The sequence below is a fragment of the Furipterus horrens genome, unplaced genomic scaffold (genome assembly GCF_987537825.1).
Source record: "Furipterus horrens unplaced genomic scaffold, mFurHor1.1.pri manual_scaffold_2, whole genome shotgun sequence".
Lineage (NCBI taxonomy): Eukaryota > Metazoa > Chordata > Mammalia > Chiroptera > Furipteridae > Furipterus > Furipterus horrens.
The window spans coordinates 164,570,377-164,587,652 of NW_028327172.1; the positions used below are offsets into that span (position 1 = coordinate 164,570,377).

At 36.3% G+C, this 17,276-nt stretch overlaps 1 protein-coding gene across 2 annotated transcripts in view; it reads left to right on the plus strand.

The window, feature by feature from the left end:
• Nucleotides 1-17,276, plus strand: part of PRKG2 (protein kinase cGMP-dependent 2) — an 87,488-nt gene that overhangs the window by 54,957 nt on the left and 15,255 nt on the right. For both annotated transcript variants that reach the window (XM_090266716.1, XM_090266717.1), the window contains 2 exons: nt 1,846-1,987; nt 15,903-16,066. In XM_090266716.1, coding sequence (XP_090122842.1) covers nt 1,846-1,987; nt 15,903-16,066 — 306 coding nt within the window. The remainder of the gene's footprint in view (nt 1-1,845; nt 1,988-15,902; nt 16,067-17,276) is intronic.

The window sequence follows — 17,276 nt, forward strand, 5'->3', positions numbered from 1 at the left end:
GGGCATCCTGTAAGGCCATTATTGTCATTCCCGTATTAGGGACTGAAGAATCCTAGGCTTAAGGATAGTGTGTGCTATGTACATTAATATGTTCATTATGAGACAGTAGATGTAAATCCAGATGCTTCTGATTGTGAATCTCTAGAAGAGAGATGAAGAAAGGTGGGGAGTGGTGAAGCCTTTTCTGAAACCAGAGTAAGATGTCTGCAAAGGCTCCATTTTATAAAAGGTGTAGTTTCCACACAATCAAAAACACCAATCTTTGCGGAGCACCACCTGTGCACAGGGCTCCACAGTAGACAATTTGTGGTTTTCCAGACAACACAGACTTTTCTAACCAAAGGAGTAATAAGTATAATCTTTTCCTCCAATGAGTTTTTAGTGTATTTGGGAAGATAATGTGTGGAATTTAAAAACATTTCATTAGTTAATGTGAAAACTATATATGACAAAGAAGTTGGCAGTTTGTAATTGAACATCAGTTGAGTGTGGTAGATAGCAAACTTGGAAGAGAAGAAGGACTTGAACTAAACTCTAAAGATGACCAGATGTGGAAAGGCAGAGAGAAAGGGAAACTGGTGTAAGATACAGCGGGACATTGGGATAGGTCTAGCTCTCTGTGGATTATGAACAGCAGGATTCGAGTAGAAGACAAGGGCAGCAGAAGAGGAGATGGAAAGGTAGGCTTGCAGTAGATTGCGGGGGCTAATTACAGGCATTTAGACAGTATTACTTGGGCCCATGGTTCTTAACCCTGACTACATGTTACAGTCATGTGGAAATCTTTTACAAAACAAAAATGCTGAACCCTAACACTAAAGATTAGGATTCAGTTCATCTGGGATGGGGTCCAGTAAATGATGTTTAATGCTTCTCAGGCAATTCTAATGTTCATTCATTGTTGACTGTCACGCACCTAGGCAATAAGGGACCATCGAGCATCTGAGGAGAAGATGAATGTGTTAGGATCAGATTGTTGGATGGATCTGAATGGGGAGAACCTGGAAGGATGAGGAGACTGGCATGACACCTGCAAAAGCATTTCCATCTTCTATCTTTGTTTCAACAGGCAAATCTATTTAGAAAATCTAAATCTGATCCGAAAGGGGAATTCTACTTCCTGTTAGGCATTGCACCTAATCCTCAAAACAATAATGTTAAGAAAGTAGTAAACCCATTTTACAGATAGGGATCTGAGGCTCAGAACAGCCAAAAAAACTTGCACAAGGACACAGTGAGTGGAAACAGCAGGGATCAAAGCCAGTCTCTTTCACCCCAAAGACACATCCTCCTATTAATACCATGCAGCAAATTACCACCACATCTTAACAATTGAGTATGCAAACAGACACAGTGCTGACCAAGGGCAACTCTGCTATCACCAACGTGCACCAGAGAGGAAGGAGTTATGGTTACATCCTTTACAAAGAGGAAATGAAAATGATCACTTGAGTCATTTTTCAGTCAAGCAATCAATTAGAGATGTCTGGTTCAAACTTGCCATTTGAAATAGTTGCATTTTCTCCAGCATTGCATATCTCCATAAATGTCTAAAAAATACTTTTCTTATTTTTTCATTTTATATGTTCGTATGTAATTACCAGAAACAATTGTTTGGATGTGGACATTTTCATTTCAGTGAGGTAGTTCTTGTTTGCATCTAGTATCCCCCTAAATTGCTTTATGATCAGCAACCTGACTCATTGGCAGTATAAAGCACTTCTTAGTGTCGCTGTTCTACAGACCATTTGTGTTGCATAAATGTACCAATACAATAATGACACCTGGAACAAACAACAAAGATGTATTTCTGGAGTATTAAGAGGGAACATGATTTCATTGCAGAGGCAGCTTTGATGAACCCACCTCCAAGTTCTGTGTCGCTTGTGTGACTGAAGCATTTGATTACCTGCATCGACTAGGTATTATCTACAGAGACCTGAAGCCAGAAAACTTAATTCTAGATGCTGAGGGCTATCTGAAATTGGTAAGACAAATTCTCTAACTTAAGAGTATCATAGAGATATTTCCAGACACAAAGCTGTGTCCGTAGTTGCAATTTTCTTTTAATTTTGGTACACCTGTCGTTTCCAGTTTGGGGGACAGAGACTTTGAAGCACAGGGAGCAGTGTTACGAGTGCACTTTTTTTTTTTTTTTGGCCTAGGAATTTAATGTTTCCACCATATTTGTGACTCCTATTATGGATTCACATAATAGAATGCCTTTAAAATTGGATTTTGTTAGTATTTTTGTTTAATAATTTTTACCTGGTTTTAATTGATTCCTGCTACATATAGGGACTGGCTATAAGGGATAAGGAAAGAAGAATATATGGCTCCTGCCTGAGATATCCACTGTCTCTGTAGGGAGAAAAGATACACATATAAATTTATACACATATAAATGTTGGTGTTTTTTTTTTGTTTTTTTTTTTTTAATCTTGTCAAGTACAACCAGAGTTGAGAATAACAGCACTAGACTACAGGCTCCTTGGAGATGGAGACTTTTTTTGCTATCCATCCTTGTAATCCTCAATGGCCTAACATAAATCCCCATTCATGTCACACTAAAGAAAATAAATGCTACAGTCACATAGACTGCTTTCAGTAGGAAATAGTAGTAGAACTGGGCAGTCATAATTTAGGAGAAACCAAGGTACTTTGGACCTCAAGAGAGAACCCTATCAGGATGATGTATCTGGGTGAGTTTTCCTGAGTTCATTTTGTCAGTGTCTCAAAGACATTAAACCATCTCCCAACTTAACATTTACAACAATATTAAATGTTTCTCATATGAGAACTTTTACACATGGACATAATAATAGCTACTATTTAATGAGTGGTTGACTATGTGCAAAGCTACTGTGCTAAAAATTTTGCAATTAATATATTTAACAATTAATGAGATAGGTTTTCTCATTCACATTACAGTGTGTAATGTAGTATTAGGAATCAAATTTATTTGTGTAATTGCTAAGCGATTTCTCTTCCTAGCAAAGGAGTAAAATAAAAGACCTTTCATTTGAAATCTGGCTAACTTCCAAGAAACATTTTGATCCATTCAAGCTTTATCTTATCCATGAAAGAGGGCTTTGAGAATTGGTGAGGTTCTAGCACAAAGCCTGGATCACTCTTCTTTACAGTTCCTTCATTGGCTGTGCCTCTCACAGCCCTTTATGGAAATCCTTTGGCATCTTCCAGAAGTAAAACTATCATGAGGGATGCAGATATCTGTTTGACTCATTTCTTTTCTTTTCATAGCTATTTTTAAAACATTAAATAGCATATTTGGTATTTATAGTCATAGAGGTCAATAAATATCTCTCTTGTTAGTCATTTATATTCATCCTGCTAACTCACTTGCCAACCAGCTAAATGAAGGTTAATAACTAAAGCCTTTGGAGACTAAAAAGTAAACATTGGCTATTTCCATTATCCTGAAATGCTCTCACTACAAAATGTCTGAAAAATACTGGATGAAACATGAAAAACAGTATTACATGCATGACTCAGTTTACAAAACAGCATTGGGATTTTCCCGAGTCTGGGAACCAAGCTTGAGCAGTAGCATAAGATGGAACTCAAACATTGAAGCTGCTGTCTTGTGGGCACCCAGCAATGCTAGCTGGCCAAAAAGTTTGATTTTATTAGCTGCACCATCTGGGAACAGGAGACCAAGTTTTAGATGAGAGCAGTGGGGAAGGTGAAACAGAGAACATTGTAAAGAGCCAGGGATCACAGAGATTACACTCTCAGGGAAATAGAAAACAAGAGAAAATATCTAACCTATAAGGACAGAGTAAATGTTAGAAAACATGCTTTTCTCATTCTTGGGCCTTTGGTAGAGGAATGGAAGAGTCTTTTCTAAGAATTCTTGGCCACTGGCTGATCCTCATGGAGGTTGGGTGCCTAGTCTTCAAGCAAGAATTTAAATGAAAATGGATCATGTTGGTAGCATGCCCAATTTCCCAAAAATCAATGTATATTTCCTCTGGAAGAATGTACTCTCAATTCAGGACACAAAGACCTCTCAGAGATAAAGTTCCAGGGAACATGAGCTTACATTTAAAAATAAAGTTTTAAGAGTTTGAGGGGGAAAAAATAGCATAAACATTATTTAGCCTGCACATAAAAGTCGCAGTATTGGAATAATCAGGTGAAGAATGTAAAATAAATACACCTAATGCCTTTTAAAAATAACAGAGGGTGCGAGCCAAGAGTCACTGGTTTGATTCCCAGTCAGGGCACATGACTAGGTTGCACGTCAGGTCCCCAGTTGGGGGCGCGAGTGAGAGGCAATCACACAGTGATGTTTCTCTCCCTCTCTTTCTCCTTTCCCCTCTCTCTAATAAAATAAAATAAAATAAAATAAAGAAACAAATAAATAAATAAATTATTAAAAAAAAATAGAGGGAATAACAAATGAATCAGAAACAGAGTTTCAGAAAAGATCTAACCGGTTTTGAAAAAAACTAACAATTAAAACTTCTATTAAGAAATTAACATAATTGAAATTAAATAGTCAATGGGAGTTTTCATTAATGGTTGGAGTAGCTTGCATAGGACTAATCTTGCTAAGATTGATTATAATATCTGTGTAAAAATATGTAAAGACATTGGAGAATGACAGAAAGTCAAAGGAGACCTTCAAACCTTGAAAAAGGGAACCACACTGGTCAAATCCACATTGATACAGCTGCTTACATCTGTTCATTTCAGGACACATTTTATTGTGTATGGCAGGGGGATAAACCTTTAGTTAACATTATATCTAACAATGAAATATTGAACATTTTTCAATTAAATTGTGAATAAAGCAAGGATATTTTCTTTTACCACTTTTTTTTATCATAGTATCAGAGCAAATGAAATAAACCAAAAAAAAAAAAAAAAAAAAAAAAAAAATGAAAGACCAAAGATTAGAAAGAAAGAGGTTACAACCTGCTTTTATTTGTGGACATGATTGTTGATTTAAGAAAGCCTAAAGAATTTACCAAAAAAGTACTAGAAAGAATAAGTAAATTAAACATGATTACAACTATAAAGTCATTATATAAATAAAGATTATATTTTATTCACTAGCAGTAAATATTTAACAAATTAAATTAAAAATACCATTTATAATAACATCAAAATTGTAAAATAATTTTGAATAAGTTTAATATGTAAAAATGTGTAAGTCCTCTACATTGAAAATAGCAAAATATTGTCGAGAAAAAAAAAAAAACTAAAAGGTAAGATACTATGTTCATAAATTGGATAACTGAATATTTGATAAGATGTTCACTTTATCCAAAATATCTACAGATTCAGGGCCATTGCCATAGAATTTGGAGTAAACATTTATTTAGAAACTGAAATGTTAATTCTAAAATTTACACAGAAATGCAGTGTTTAGTCGAGTTAATAACCACTTTGAAAAAAATAACAAAATTGATTATATCTGATATCAGATATACTAAAAACACACAGTAATGAAGGGAGAGTGATAATGATCTAAGGATAGACAAATAGCTTAATATAATGGAATAAAGTCCAGAAATAGACCTATATAGTCAACTGATTTATATAGCAAAAGGGGAAAGGCTAGTCTTCTCAACAGGCATTGCTGGAACAGCTGGATATGCACATGTAAGAGGGAAAATGAACATGACTACTCCCTCACACTATCTACAAAAGTTAATTCAAGATGGATCCTAAACCTATGAAATAATCCAGAAGTACACATACGGTAATATCTTCATAACATGGGATAAGCAGAAATTTTTTAGAACACAAATGGTAGTAATCTTAAAAACTTCAGGCTGCTATAACAAAAACACTATAGAGCAGGTGGCTTAAACAACAAACATTTATTTCTCACAATTTTAGAGGCTGGGAAGTCCAAGATCAAGGCTCTAGTAGATCTGATGTCTGGTTAAGTCCCACTTCCTGACCTATAGAGAGCTGCCTTCTCACTTCTTCAGGTTGGGAATGAGGGAGAGAGGGTCAGCAGAAGATAGAGCTAGAGACAGAGACACAGATAGAGATAAGCTTTCTCTAGCCCAGTGGTTCTCAACCTTCCTAATTCTGCGACCCTTTAATGCAGTTTCTCATGTTGTAGTGACCCCCAACCATAAAATTATTTTCATTGCTACTTCATAGCTGTAATTTTGCTACTGTTATGAATCGTAATGTAAATATCTAATACACAGGATGTATTTTCATTGTTACAAATTGAACATAATTAAAGCATAGTGATTAATCACAAAAACAATATGTAATTATATATGTGTTTTTCAATGGTCTTAGGGGACCCCTGTGAAAGGTTCGTTCAACCCCCAAAGGGGTCGCGACCCACAGGTTGAGAACTTCTGCTCTAGTCTCTTTTTATAAGTGCTTTACCCTCATGATATAATTACCACTCAAAGTCCCTACCTACAAATAATATCACACTGGAAGTTCAAGTTTCAACATATGAAGGGGGTGGGGGGTGCACAAAAATGCAGTCCATGATAATTGGACTTCATCGAAACTAAAAACTTCTGATCAAAATGCATTGTTAAGAAAATGAATAGTCATACCATAGAGTGGGAGAAAATATTTGCAATGTATATTTATGACAAAGGACTTGATTGTACCCAGAAACATAATGAACTCCTACAGTTCAATAGTAAAAAGACAACCAAATTTTAAAAATGTTTTAAGATCTTGAAAAATCGTTTCACAAAAGAAGACGTAGGAATTATCAATAAGCTATATCAGTAGTCATCCAGGAAATGCAAATTAAAACCACAAAGAGGTATCATTTTATACTCACTACAGTGACTATAATTTAAAAGATTGGCAGTACCAAGTGTTGGTGAGACATTCTCCTAAATTTCTAGTGGGAGAGGAAAATTATAAGCCATTTGAAGAATAGTTTTGTTAGTTTTTCATAGAGTCAAACCTACGCCTGTTCTATGACAGAAAATTTCACTTCCTGGTAGAAACTTCACTGCTTGTATGATATGTATCCAAGAATATTGAAATTACATCTTCAGAAATCTTGGGCAAGAATGTTCCTAACAGCTCTATTCATAAAAGCCCTCAAATCAGAAACAGCCCAAATACCCCTCACCAACTGATGGCATAAATTTGTAGTAGTACATTCAGCAATGGGATGCTGCTTAGCAGTATTAAGGAATGAGTTGCACAGCAAACAACAACATGAACTTTAAAAATTATGCTGAGCAAAAGAAGCCAGACACAAAAGAATATCTTCTCTATGATTACACCTATTGACTTCCTAGAATAGATGGCAGAAATAAACATAATTGTTGTTCTGGGAGGGGCATTTGACCAGAAAGAGGTTATGAGGGAACTTTCTGAGATAATGGGAGCATCTATATTTTGACTGTATGATGGTTGTAATTACATGAGTATGACCTACATTTAAATTCAATGAAATGTACATCAATAATATGTGCATTTTATTGTTTGTAAATTGCACATCAATATGAAAAATGTAACAGGTGATAGCAGATGATTCACAAGTAAAGAGAAAAATCAGTAAGCTAAAAGATAAATTTAAGTAATTTACATAGATAGTATCACAGAGACACAGAAATGTGGAAAATAAGAGAAATGAAGTGATGAGGAATAGAATGAGAAGTTCTTAAAATGTTTTATTGGAGTCCAGGATAAAAATAATATATCTCCCAAAATAGGAACATTAAGTTTTTGGATGCTGATATCAATGTATTTTAAGATAGAAATCAATTAACAAAATATTAAAAATAGGAAGCAGCCACTAATAAAAATCATAACTCATCTCATTGAAATTTTAAGAATATTTCAAAGTAACTGAATGATCAGTGAAGAAGAAACTGTAATGAATATTAAAAAGCAGGTGAAAAAGGTAAAGGGATTAAGCAAAATAAACAGACATAAAGGGAAAGGGGCTGGGGGGGTGAAAGAGGGCATGGGTGTAAATAGTGGTAGAAAGAGACTTGATTTGGGGGAATCAGCACACGATGCAGTGTGCAGATGATGTGTTATTGAGTTGTACTCTTGAAACCTGTATGGTTTTATTAACCATGTTACCCCAATAAATTCAATTAAAAAAACAATATACTGCATACATATCACTACAAGTGGGTTGCAGATAAAGTGATAGCTAGAGTGTTCATAGCCCTAAAAGTTTCAACTAGGTGAAGCAGAACAAGTGGGTCCGGCTGCCTGTGGCAGCAAAAGCCAAACTTGTAAGACAGGTGCTGGTACAAAAGGAAAGACGCTTTTATTTAGGTTCTGGACCTGGAAGAATGGTGAACTCCTGTCCCAAAGACCTTATTGCCTTCCTGTGCAAGCCTGTGCCTGGTTCTTATAGAGATAGGGAGGGAGGGCTTTTTTTATCTACTCAATCATCCTGCTAGCTTTTGGTATGCTCAGTGTAAGAACCTTTGCCTGCACCATCTTGGCCAATGAGGAAGACGCCTCAGGGCTCCCTGACTGTCTGTGGTATCAAGGTCAGAGGGAAGGAGGAGGCTACAACACACTGTCAGAAAGCCTGGGGATACAGCAGCCCTCACATATGGGGGACTGGTTGGAGAGTGTCCAGGGCACCCCTGGATCCAGTACGCCCTGTCCTCCGTGCAGCCCCCATGTGGCTCACCCCTCTGACTTACTGTCTTTGGTAAGATAGGAAATAAGAAAGGCTAAAAATTAATGAGCTAAGCATCTAATTTAAGAAGTTGGAAAAAGGGAAAACAAAGGAAAAGAGAAGAAAAAATAATGAAGTTAAGAACTATGAATTAATGAAATATAAAATTAAAAGGATATGGAAGCAAGATTAGTGTTTTGAAAAGCTTAATAAAATTAACAAATCTGTGGAAATACTGATCAAAAGTAAAATAGAAGAAGAGATATAGATATATACTATCATAAGTGAACATTATGACAGTTAAAGCAGAGGTTTATGTGGAGTAGAAAGTATTTGGGCGATTCTACATTGTCTTATTCTATGAGGTAGTTTAAACTTGATTCTCCAAAGTAAAGGGCTAAGAAAGGCTAATTAATATCCAGTATCACTCATGAATTTAATCCAAGAATTATAAACCAAATATTAGCAAACCGAAAACTACAATGAATACAAATTTTGATAATACACCATAACAAAGTTGGATATATCTCAGAAATGCAAACATTTAACATTAGAAATTCCAATGAAACAGGTCACCACCTTAATAGACTAAAAAATAAAAATAATTATCTAACGACCTCAATAGATGCAGGGGAATTTTTCATACATTTTTACATTTAGTTATGATAAAAATCTCAAAGCAAACTAGGAATATAAATAACTGTTATTAACTCAATAACAGATGCCTAACAAAAATTCAGTGCAAATGCTTTACATAATGATGAAATATTAGAAATATGCTCTTAAAAGTCAATGGGATAAGCATTTCTATTCAGTATTTTACTGGGGGTCCTACCCAATGCAGTCAGATATGAATAAAGTTAAAAGAAAGATTAGAAAGTAAATAACAAAACCTATTTCCTCATGTGATATGATTAACTGTAGAAATCCAAAATGTAACAACAAATTGCTAAACTTAAGTAGAGAGCTTAGTGTGGTTGCTGGATGGAAGATTAATGACACAAGACCTCAATGCAGTATTTTTAAATACCAGAAATGCAGTTGATAAATAGCTATACAAATCCCACTTAACAAAAAGCCTAAGAATATAATATATGTAAGTAAATATATAAAGTATGTAGAAGTAAACCTAACAAAAATCTAAGAGCTGTGAGAAACTTATACAAATTTATAGATAGACATGAAAAAGATGTAAATTAATAGGCTCATTCGCTTTCTTCTGGGCTCAGAGCTAGACAGCATACCCCAGCCTTCGTTGTGCTGGCTGTGATCCTGTGGCTAGGTTCTCGCTAGTGACCTGTGAGCTGACTTTTGTGCACCACCCTCAGACCTCGGCTAATAGTGATCTGTGGAGGTGATCGCTTGTGGCCGACAAACAGCAGATTTGAAGTTGACAGAGCCATGAGATGGAAGGAGCCTGCTTCCCTGAACCACTGTCTGGAGAAGAGTTCCCTGCTGCTCAGGAAAACCCATTATGTGAGGAAGAAGAAAATTAATGTAGAGCTTAAGCTTTTATACTTTCTTGGATATGTTTGTTGTAGTAGCTAGCATTACCCTAACTAACTCGGGAAGATGTACTGGGTTTAAAAATAAGAGGACACAACATCCCAATCATATCAGTAGTTTTCACATTGGTCTACAGGTTTGATACATTTCCAGCGGAATTCCAGCAGAGCTGTTCATGAAGCTTGGCAAGCTGATTCTAAGTGTATGTAGAATGACCAGGAGCCAAGAATAGCCGAGACATTTCTGAAGACATGAAAAAGAGGGTGGGAGGACATTCTCTCAATATCAGAACTAAATATGCCATAGCTAAGACTAATTACTAACGAGGGATGGAATGAAAATTACAAGCACAGTGATTTTCTAATACTTATAGAAGGTAAAAAATAGAAGTTGATACCACTAAATGATGGTGAGGATTTAGAGCAATGGAAACTCACATGCACTGCTGCTGGTGAAGCAGGTGATAAAATAGCACAGTCCCTGAGGAAAGATACAGGGGTGCTGCAAAAGTTGCTTTACAGCTGTTTGTATGGAAAATAATACAATAATTAATAAGTAATAATACAAGAATAAACTCTGTGTTTTGTGTACTCAAAACTGTAAACCTTCTTTTGCCCACCCCATGTATTTGACAATATCTTGTAAAGTTGAAGATGCCACATCTTTAACCCAGCAATTTTATTGTTACTCATGTCCACTAGATAAAATGCAAAATGATGTTAATAGAAGCATTTTGTAATAGCACACAATTAGGTATAATATACATGTTCAACAATAGCAAAATGGACAGAAATAATCATGGTGTGTTAATTCAATGGTATCTAATATAGGGTGAAAATAAATGTACTATAATATGGATTAAATTCACTGATATGATTTCAAGTGAAAAGAGGCAGTTTGATCAAGAATAGATATAAGATTTATCTAAAAATTTAAAAACTGAGAACTATGTATCAGATCTGTGGTAAAATCAGAAACAAAAATAAGCAAATGATAAACATAAAAATCAGAGTAGTGACCTCTCGGCAATGGGCAGGAAGACACTATGGGAGGAGCACATAGGGCTTCCACAGTAGCTCTGTTCTAATTTTTAAACTGGTGGGGAACACAGGAGTGTTTTTATTCTCATGCTTTATGACTTGCATACATGTCTCAGTATTTTATATGTTGCAAGGATTTTTTTATTTAAAAGTAAAAGTAGTCATCGGCTCCATCTATGTTCTTTTTCCAGACCATTACTAACTGTTCTCATTAAATGATAAAAGCTTATCAAATTAGGCTTTTCCCACCAACCTGCTTAACATATGCTGCTTCTTTCCCCTTAAATACGTTCTAGTTCCTGGTTCAAGTGTCACCTCAAATATCCATGACCTTCCTAAATTTTAATATTCTCATCTTCAACAGTAGGGGAATAGTTCCTATCTCACAAAATTGTGAAGTTGTTTTAAAGATTACAGATATCTTACTGAAACTGATGTTAATAGTAATCTATTTATTCAGATTATTTTTCACCAAACATGTGTTGAACATCTGCTGTGTTACAAATGCTGTAGGGGGTACAAAATGAATAAGATATAATGCCTCTTCTCAAGGAAGGATCCAGTCACACAACTAGATGATACTGCAATGAGGGATGTAATTGTGGAATATAAACAGTGTTAAAGAACCTCATAGGAGAAAGGAACTGGTTCTGTAAATCCTGCTCAAGGAGGTGGTGGTATACCCCTGGCCGAGTGGCTCAGTTGGTTGAGCATCATACCATGTGCCAAAAGGTTCCAGTTTCGATCCCCAGTCAGGGCACATATGTAGGTTGCAGGTTTGATCCCTGGTTGAGGCATGTACAAGAGGCAACCAATTGATGTTCCTCTCTCACATTAATGTTTCTCACTATCTCTCCCTCCCTTTCCCTCTCTCTAAAAAAATCAATAAGCATGACCTCAGGTGAGGTTTAAGGGGGAGAAAAAGAGGTAGTGGTTTATAAGATGAGCCTCTAATGATTTTTTTTCAGCTTGTTCTGTATACACAAAATTCCTCTTCATTTTGCCCACTTCCTACTGAACACTCTAGGTATTTCAGATGAGTTACCATGGCCCCAAAAAGATTCATAAAAGATTCACCCATCCCATACCTTAGCTCGTCTCACCCTCACTTCCATCCAGGGGAAACCATTCACTGCTGCCTGTTGGCAAGCAGGATAAACAGATTCCATTTTAGCCTTGTCTAGACTTGGGCAAAGTAAGTGCCCTCAAAATGCCACATAAATATTTTTTTGGAATGATATGTCTCCATGAATCCTCTGGCTTAATTAGACTGGTCATTTTGATTCCATTTTTTATGTGAACTAGAAAACCAATATCTGACAAATGTACTGACCCAGAAAGAAACTTCTCGGAAAAAGCTAATACTTACTGGACCCCAGCTCCAGTAAGCCATGATGCTAATTTTTCTGTTACAGAATGATGCAATCATCACTGCAGATTTAGAAACGTCTTAAAGCCTTCTAGTATTAAAATCTTTGGAGACTTAATGGAGATTTAATAGATACAAGGGTGGAAAAAATCCTGCGTGCAGCTTCTCCAGAGATTCTTCTTGAAAGCTCAGTTTACTACTTTTAAAAGGGATGTGTATTTTCTTGCCTTTTAGAATGATCCTTTTAAAAACATTAGTTAGGGCTTTCCTACCCCTTCTCTTAATCCTCTAATGGACTCTTAGAAAAAAAAATTTAAGTTCTTTCTGTGGCTTACCAGATCACTACATATGGCCCAGCCACACTGGCCTTGTCTGTCCTTCAACTTACCAAGCATGTTCTCAAAGGCTAGAGGTTACATGCTAGCTCTTCCTCTGACAGAATCACTCTTGCTCAGATTTCCTCTGAGCTCCCTTTCTTAGTTCACTCAGTTCTCTGCTCAAATCTGCTCAAATGCTACCTCTTCAGAGAAGTGTTTCCTGATCACCGTATTTAAAGTACAATTCAGATTGTGTTCTGTAGCTAATTCTGCTGTAGGTTGTTTTCATAGCATATGTAACTATCTGACCTTATTATGCATGGTATATGTCTATGCTTGTTCTCTTTCTCTTAAATGTAAGCTCAAAGAGACCTGGGGTTTGGTCCGTATCCTGGTGCTTGGTCGTCGGCAGCCGTCCGTCTCGAGAGACGATGGTGTAGCTTCTTAAGAGTCTATCTGCACCACCGAGAATGGCTGTGCAGTCCGACTCGGGAGTGACATGGTAGTATCTGTCTCCTCCCGTGTTGAATTGACATCTTGCGATGACGCTGAAGCTACAGAGCCTGGGCAGGGTAATATGGAGGGTCTGCTGTTGCCCATGCAGCAGACCCCCCCTCTCTTCGCAGCTGAAGGATCCAAGGGAAAGACGGAGTCAATACAGCTTGGGTTCAGGTGCGCCGCAGGAGTTGCCGGTGTTGACTACAACGTCAAACCGCCTTAGGGACTCCGGCTCCGGATTTTCTGTCGGGGTTTACTCCCTTAGCCTTTCCCCTGAAGAGGTATGCCGCAAGGCAGCGGAGGTTTTTTGGAGTCAGAGTTTTCCTTCTCTGATGAGGTGCTTGGTACATAGTGGTATTCAATAAATATTTGTTGAATGAATAAAGGAATTTATATTTCTGTTGTCTAGAAGGGATAGAGTTAAAAAAAGAAGAGACTGAGGCTTTGTGGTGCTAGCCATGGTGGTGCAACACAGGGGTAGTGTGAATTTTTATAGAAAATATACAGAACTTGACATCAGAAGATCTGGGCATATTAGGCACATGACTGGATAGGTCTGAGCATCAGTTTCCTCTGACCAAATAGATTAGACTAAAGTTGATAAGATCAAAGGAGATAAAGAAAGTGGTAACTTTCCATAAATCTTATCATCTTCATATGATCATTGCCACCTCTTTGGACTAACATGCAAATATTGTGGAACAAAACTAGCTATTCAAATTACAATTTACAGCTTTTCAAACTAGAAGAACTCTCCTAAACATCTAATAAACTTACAATTATTCTTAAAAAGAAGATAATGTAATAAGAAAATGAGTTGAAAGCTTTTATAAGACAACAAAATATATTTCCACATTTGCGTGCATTAAAAATTCAATTATAAGCATTGATTTCTTGTCTCTTAAATTTTAGTCTCTGTAAAACTAGCTAGGATTTTCATAATGGTTCTTTCTCTGAGGAATAAGTAGATATGCTAATCTCAACTGGTTACAAATTTTAATTTCATAATATCCCCAGCCATCTCTTACAATCCCTGTGAGTCATTCTATGCAGATGAAAGAAAACAGTTAAAAGCCCACTTCAGATTAGGTTGTTTAAATTCCCTTTTTCTAAGAAGGAAATCCTTGCTGTTGTGTGACAAATACTAAAAAGCATTCATAAAAAGGTAAATGTCTAATAGATGTATTAAGGTAAAAATGGATATTTTCAGTATTTGAATGAATAAATGAGGGCTGAATTTTATAGTTCACTGACCCGTATTTTCCTAGGTGAGGACCTATTTTGATATGCTAACCCTATTTATTTAGGGTTTTAACTAAGATTATTGCCATACTATTGAGTTGGTGTGGGTAATAAAGCTATTAAAATGTTCATATTGAAGCCCAGGTATAATTTGTGTGTCTGTTTACTTGAGAGAGGTGAAGGGCAGTTTTATTAAAATAATATCTGTATGTACTGAAGATGAAAAGTATGTCCTAAATAACCCCTGTGGAAGGAAATGAACTGTTTGTTTTGCAGGGGCAGGATGTCAGTCATATACACTGCATCGATTCAGTGAGCGGGTCTTCTGTTGCTCCCGTGCTCTTTCCTGTCTCTATTCTGTGCACAGAGTTCATTGAATAGAGTCTCAGAAAAGTGGAGTAGCCTATTCTGAAAAGACAGAGGTAGCACCAGTTCATTAACCTGGGAAAGTTCCTAATCCTAAGTGAGGGCTGAGTTTAGGTGTCACCCCCTGACATCTTTCCCAGCCTTCTTCCTTATGTTCCAGAAGTATATGCTTTTTTGGCCCTCTGAGTTTATATGTTGCATAATATTCTACGTTGTATTATATATTACATGATATAATATTAATCACATATGTGTAAGTATTCCTAACACAGTGAGCTTCTCCTAGTCAACTGTGTAACTATATGCCTAGCACAGAGCCTGGCCGATCATAGGTGCTGGCTGAATTCATATTCAGAATAAATAAGCTAATGCAAGTGCTATTCACCACCCACCTCTCTGAGAGGGACTGAAAGTGGACAAAGTCCAGCCAAGGTTCAGATGGGATGATCCTGGCTTTTTCTTCGGACTGTCAAAATTGAGAAGGGGCAGACATTATACATAATGGTTTTAAAGACTGTTGAGAATTTTAAATGCCCCTTTTCTCAACAATAGTCTCTTTCCAAAACTCTCAATTTTGCTACTATTTTTTCCTCTGTGATGGAGCTTTTAAGTTCATCACTTCACCCTTCCCCCTCTTCCCATTGATTTGAAATTTATGTCCGTCCTGCTGGCCCTGATCTGCTTCTCATGTGCTGTTCTGCTCTCCCCTGGCTAATGCGTTCCTCTAGGGGTTGTGGGGGTAAAGGCCTATGCATGGACTTTCTCCAGTGTAATTAGATGTACACTTGGCCCTACAAAAGAATAAATAGTGTGTGTGTGTGTGTGCGTGTGTAGTGTGAAGGAAGAGTGGGGTTGTAGAAAGAAGACTGGGGAACTTAGAGGGAGTCTTAAAGAGGAATCTGCATTTTATGGTCTCTGAAAATTTCTTTGACATTCTTTTCCAGGTTGACTTTGGATTTGCTAAGAAAATAGGATCTGGACAGAAAACATGGACATTCTGTGGGACCCCAGAGTATGTAGCTCCTGAAGTCATTCTCAACAAAGGCCATGACTTCAGTGTGGATTTTTGGTCTCTGGGAATCCTAGTGTATGAACTCCTAATGGGCAAGTAAGTCCTTCAAGTTGTGTTCAGCCTCTTCTTCAAAGAAGTGCAAAAATAAGTAATTAACAATCATATATATATATATATATATATATATATATATATGTAAATTTTAAGGTTTAACATTTTGGAAATGTGATATCCTTTCCTCTTTATGTTATTTTACATATAGTATTCTTGCTAGTTTATAATGTAGAGAAAAGATTCAGGTGGGTAAAACAAAGGAGTACAGAATACTATGGTTTACCTAAAATGGCAAGGTCTGTTATTATTGATAATATATTAAGTGTGTGAAGGTTTTGATAATCCAGCATAAGAATAAGAAAAGGAATTGAAATTGTAGGCTATGTCGTTGTTTCCTTTTATATTTTTTGTAATTGAGAAAATAACAATCGTGTTTCAGTTAAATTCATTGATCAATTAAACTAAATTTAGCTATGTTCGTCTGTCTTCCCTAGAAATCATTAATCAGAAATGCTAAGAGAAAGCAACATTGCTGGAATTAAATTTTATTTCCCTTGTCAGCTGCTTTCTAGAAGTGCTAATTAACAGAGACATGGCATAGCAGGGATTTTGGCAGTTAAAATTGAATTGTCATTCCTAAAGAGATTAAACGGCTATATTAATGAATCCAAGATTCCAAATATTCAACATAAGTAGACACACGTATTTATATGCATGCACGTGCATCCATACACATATGTAGATTATATGTAATGTTCATATTTGTAAAGCATCTTACAGTTTACAGAGCACTTACAGGCGTATTATCTGGTTTAGTTTTCACAAATGCATGAAAATTAAAATAGGGATATTTATTATTTTTATACTTTAAATATTTGTTATTATTATCTTATGATTTATATTTTATAGTTTAGAATACCAGGGCAGTGAGCTACCTGCCTAATATTGGGGATTTGATCTGGATCTCCTAGCTCTAAATGTGATGCAGTTTCCATTACACACTTATCAGGTAGGGGAATGGACATGGCCACCGGATTCAGATCAGTTCTCTTTCCAGTTTTGTACCTCCATTTTTTGTTAATTGATTTGATCATCCTTATGAACCTTTATAACCAAATTTCTCAGTCTTAACTTCAGGGAGAATTTACATAATGGAACGACATAAAAAAAGACTGGAATGCACCCATTGATGGGAATTTAAATCTAAACGCATACTTTACAAAAAGACAGTTTAAGAGAATCTTCTTGAACT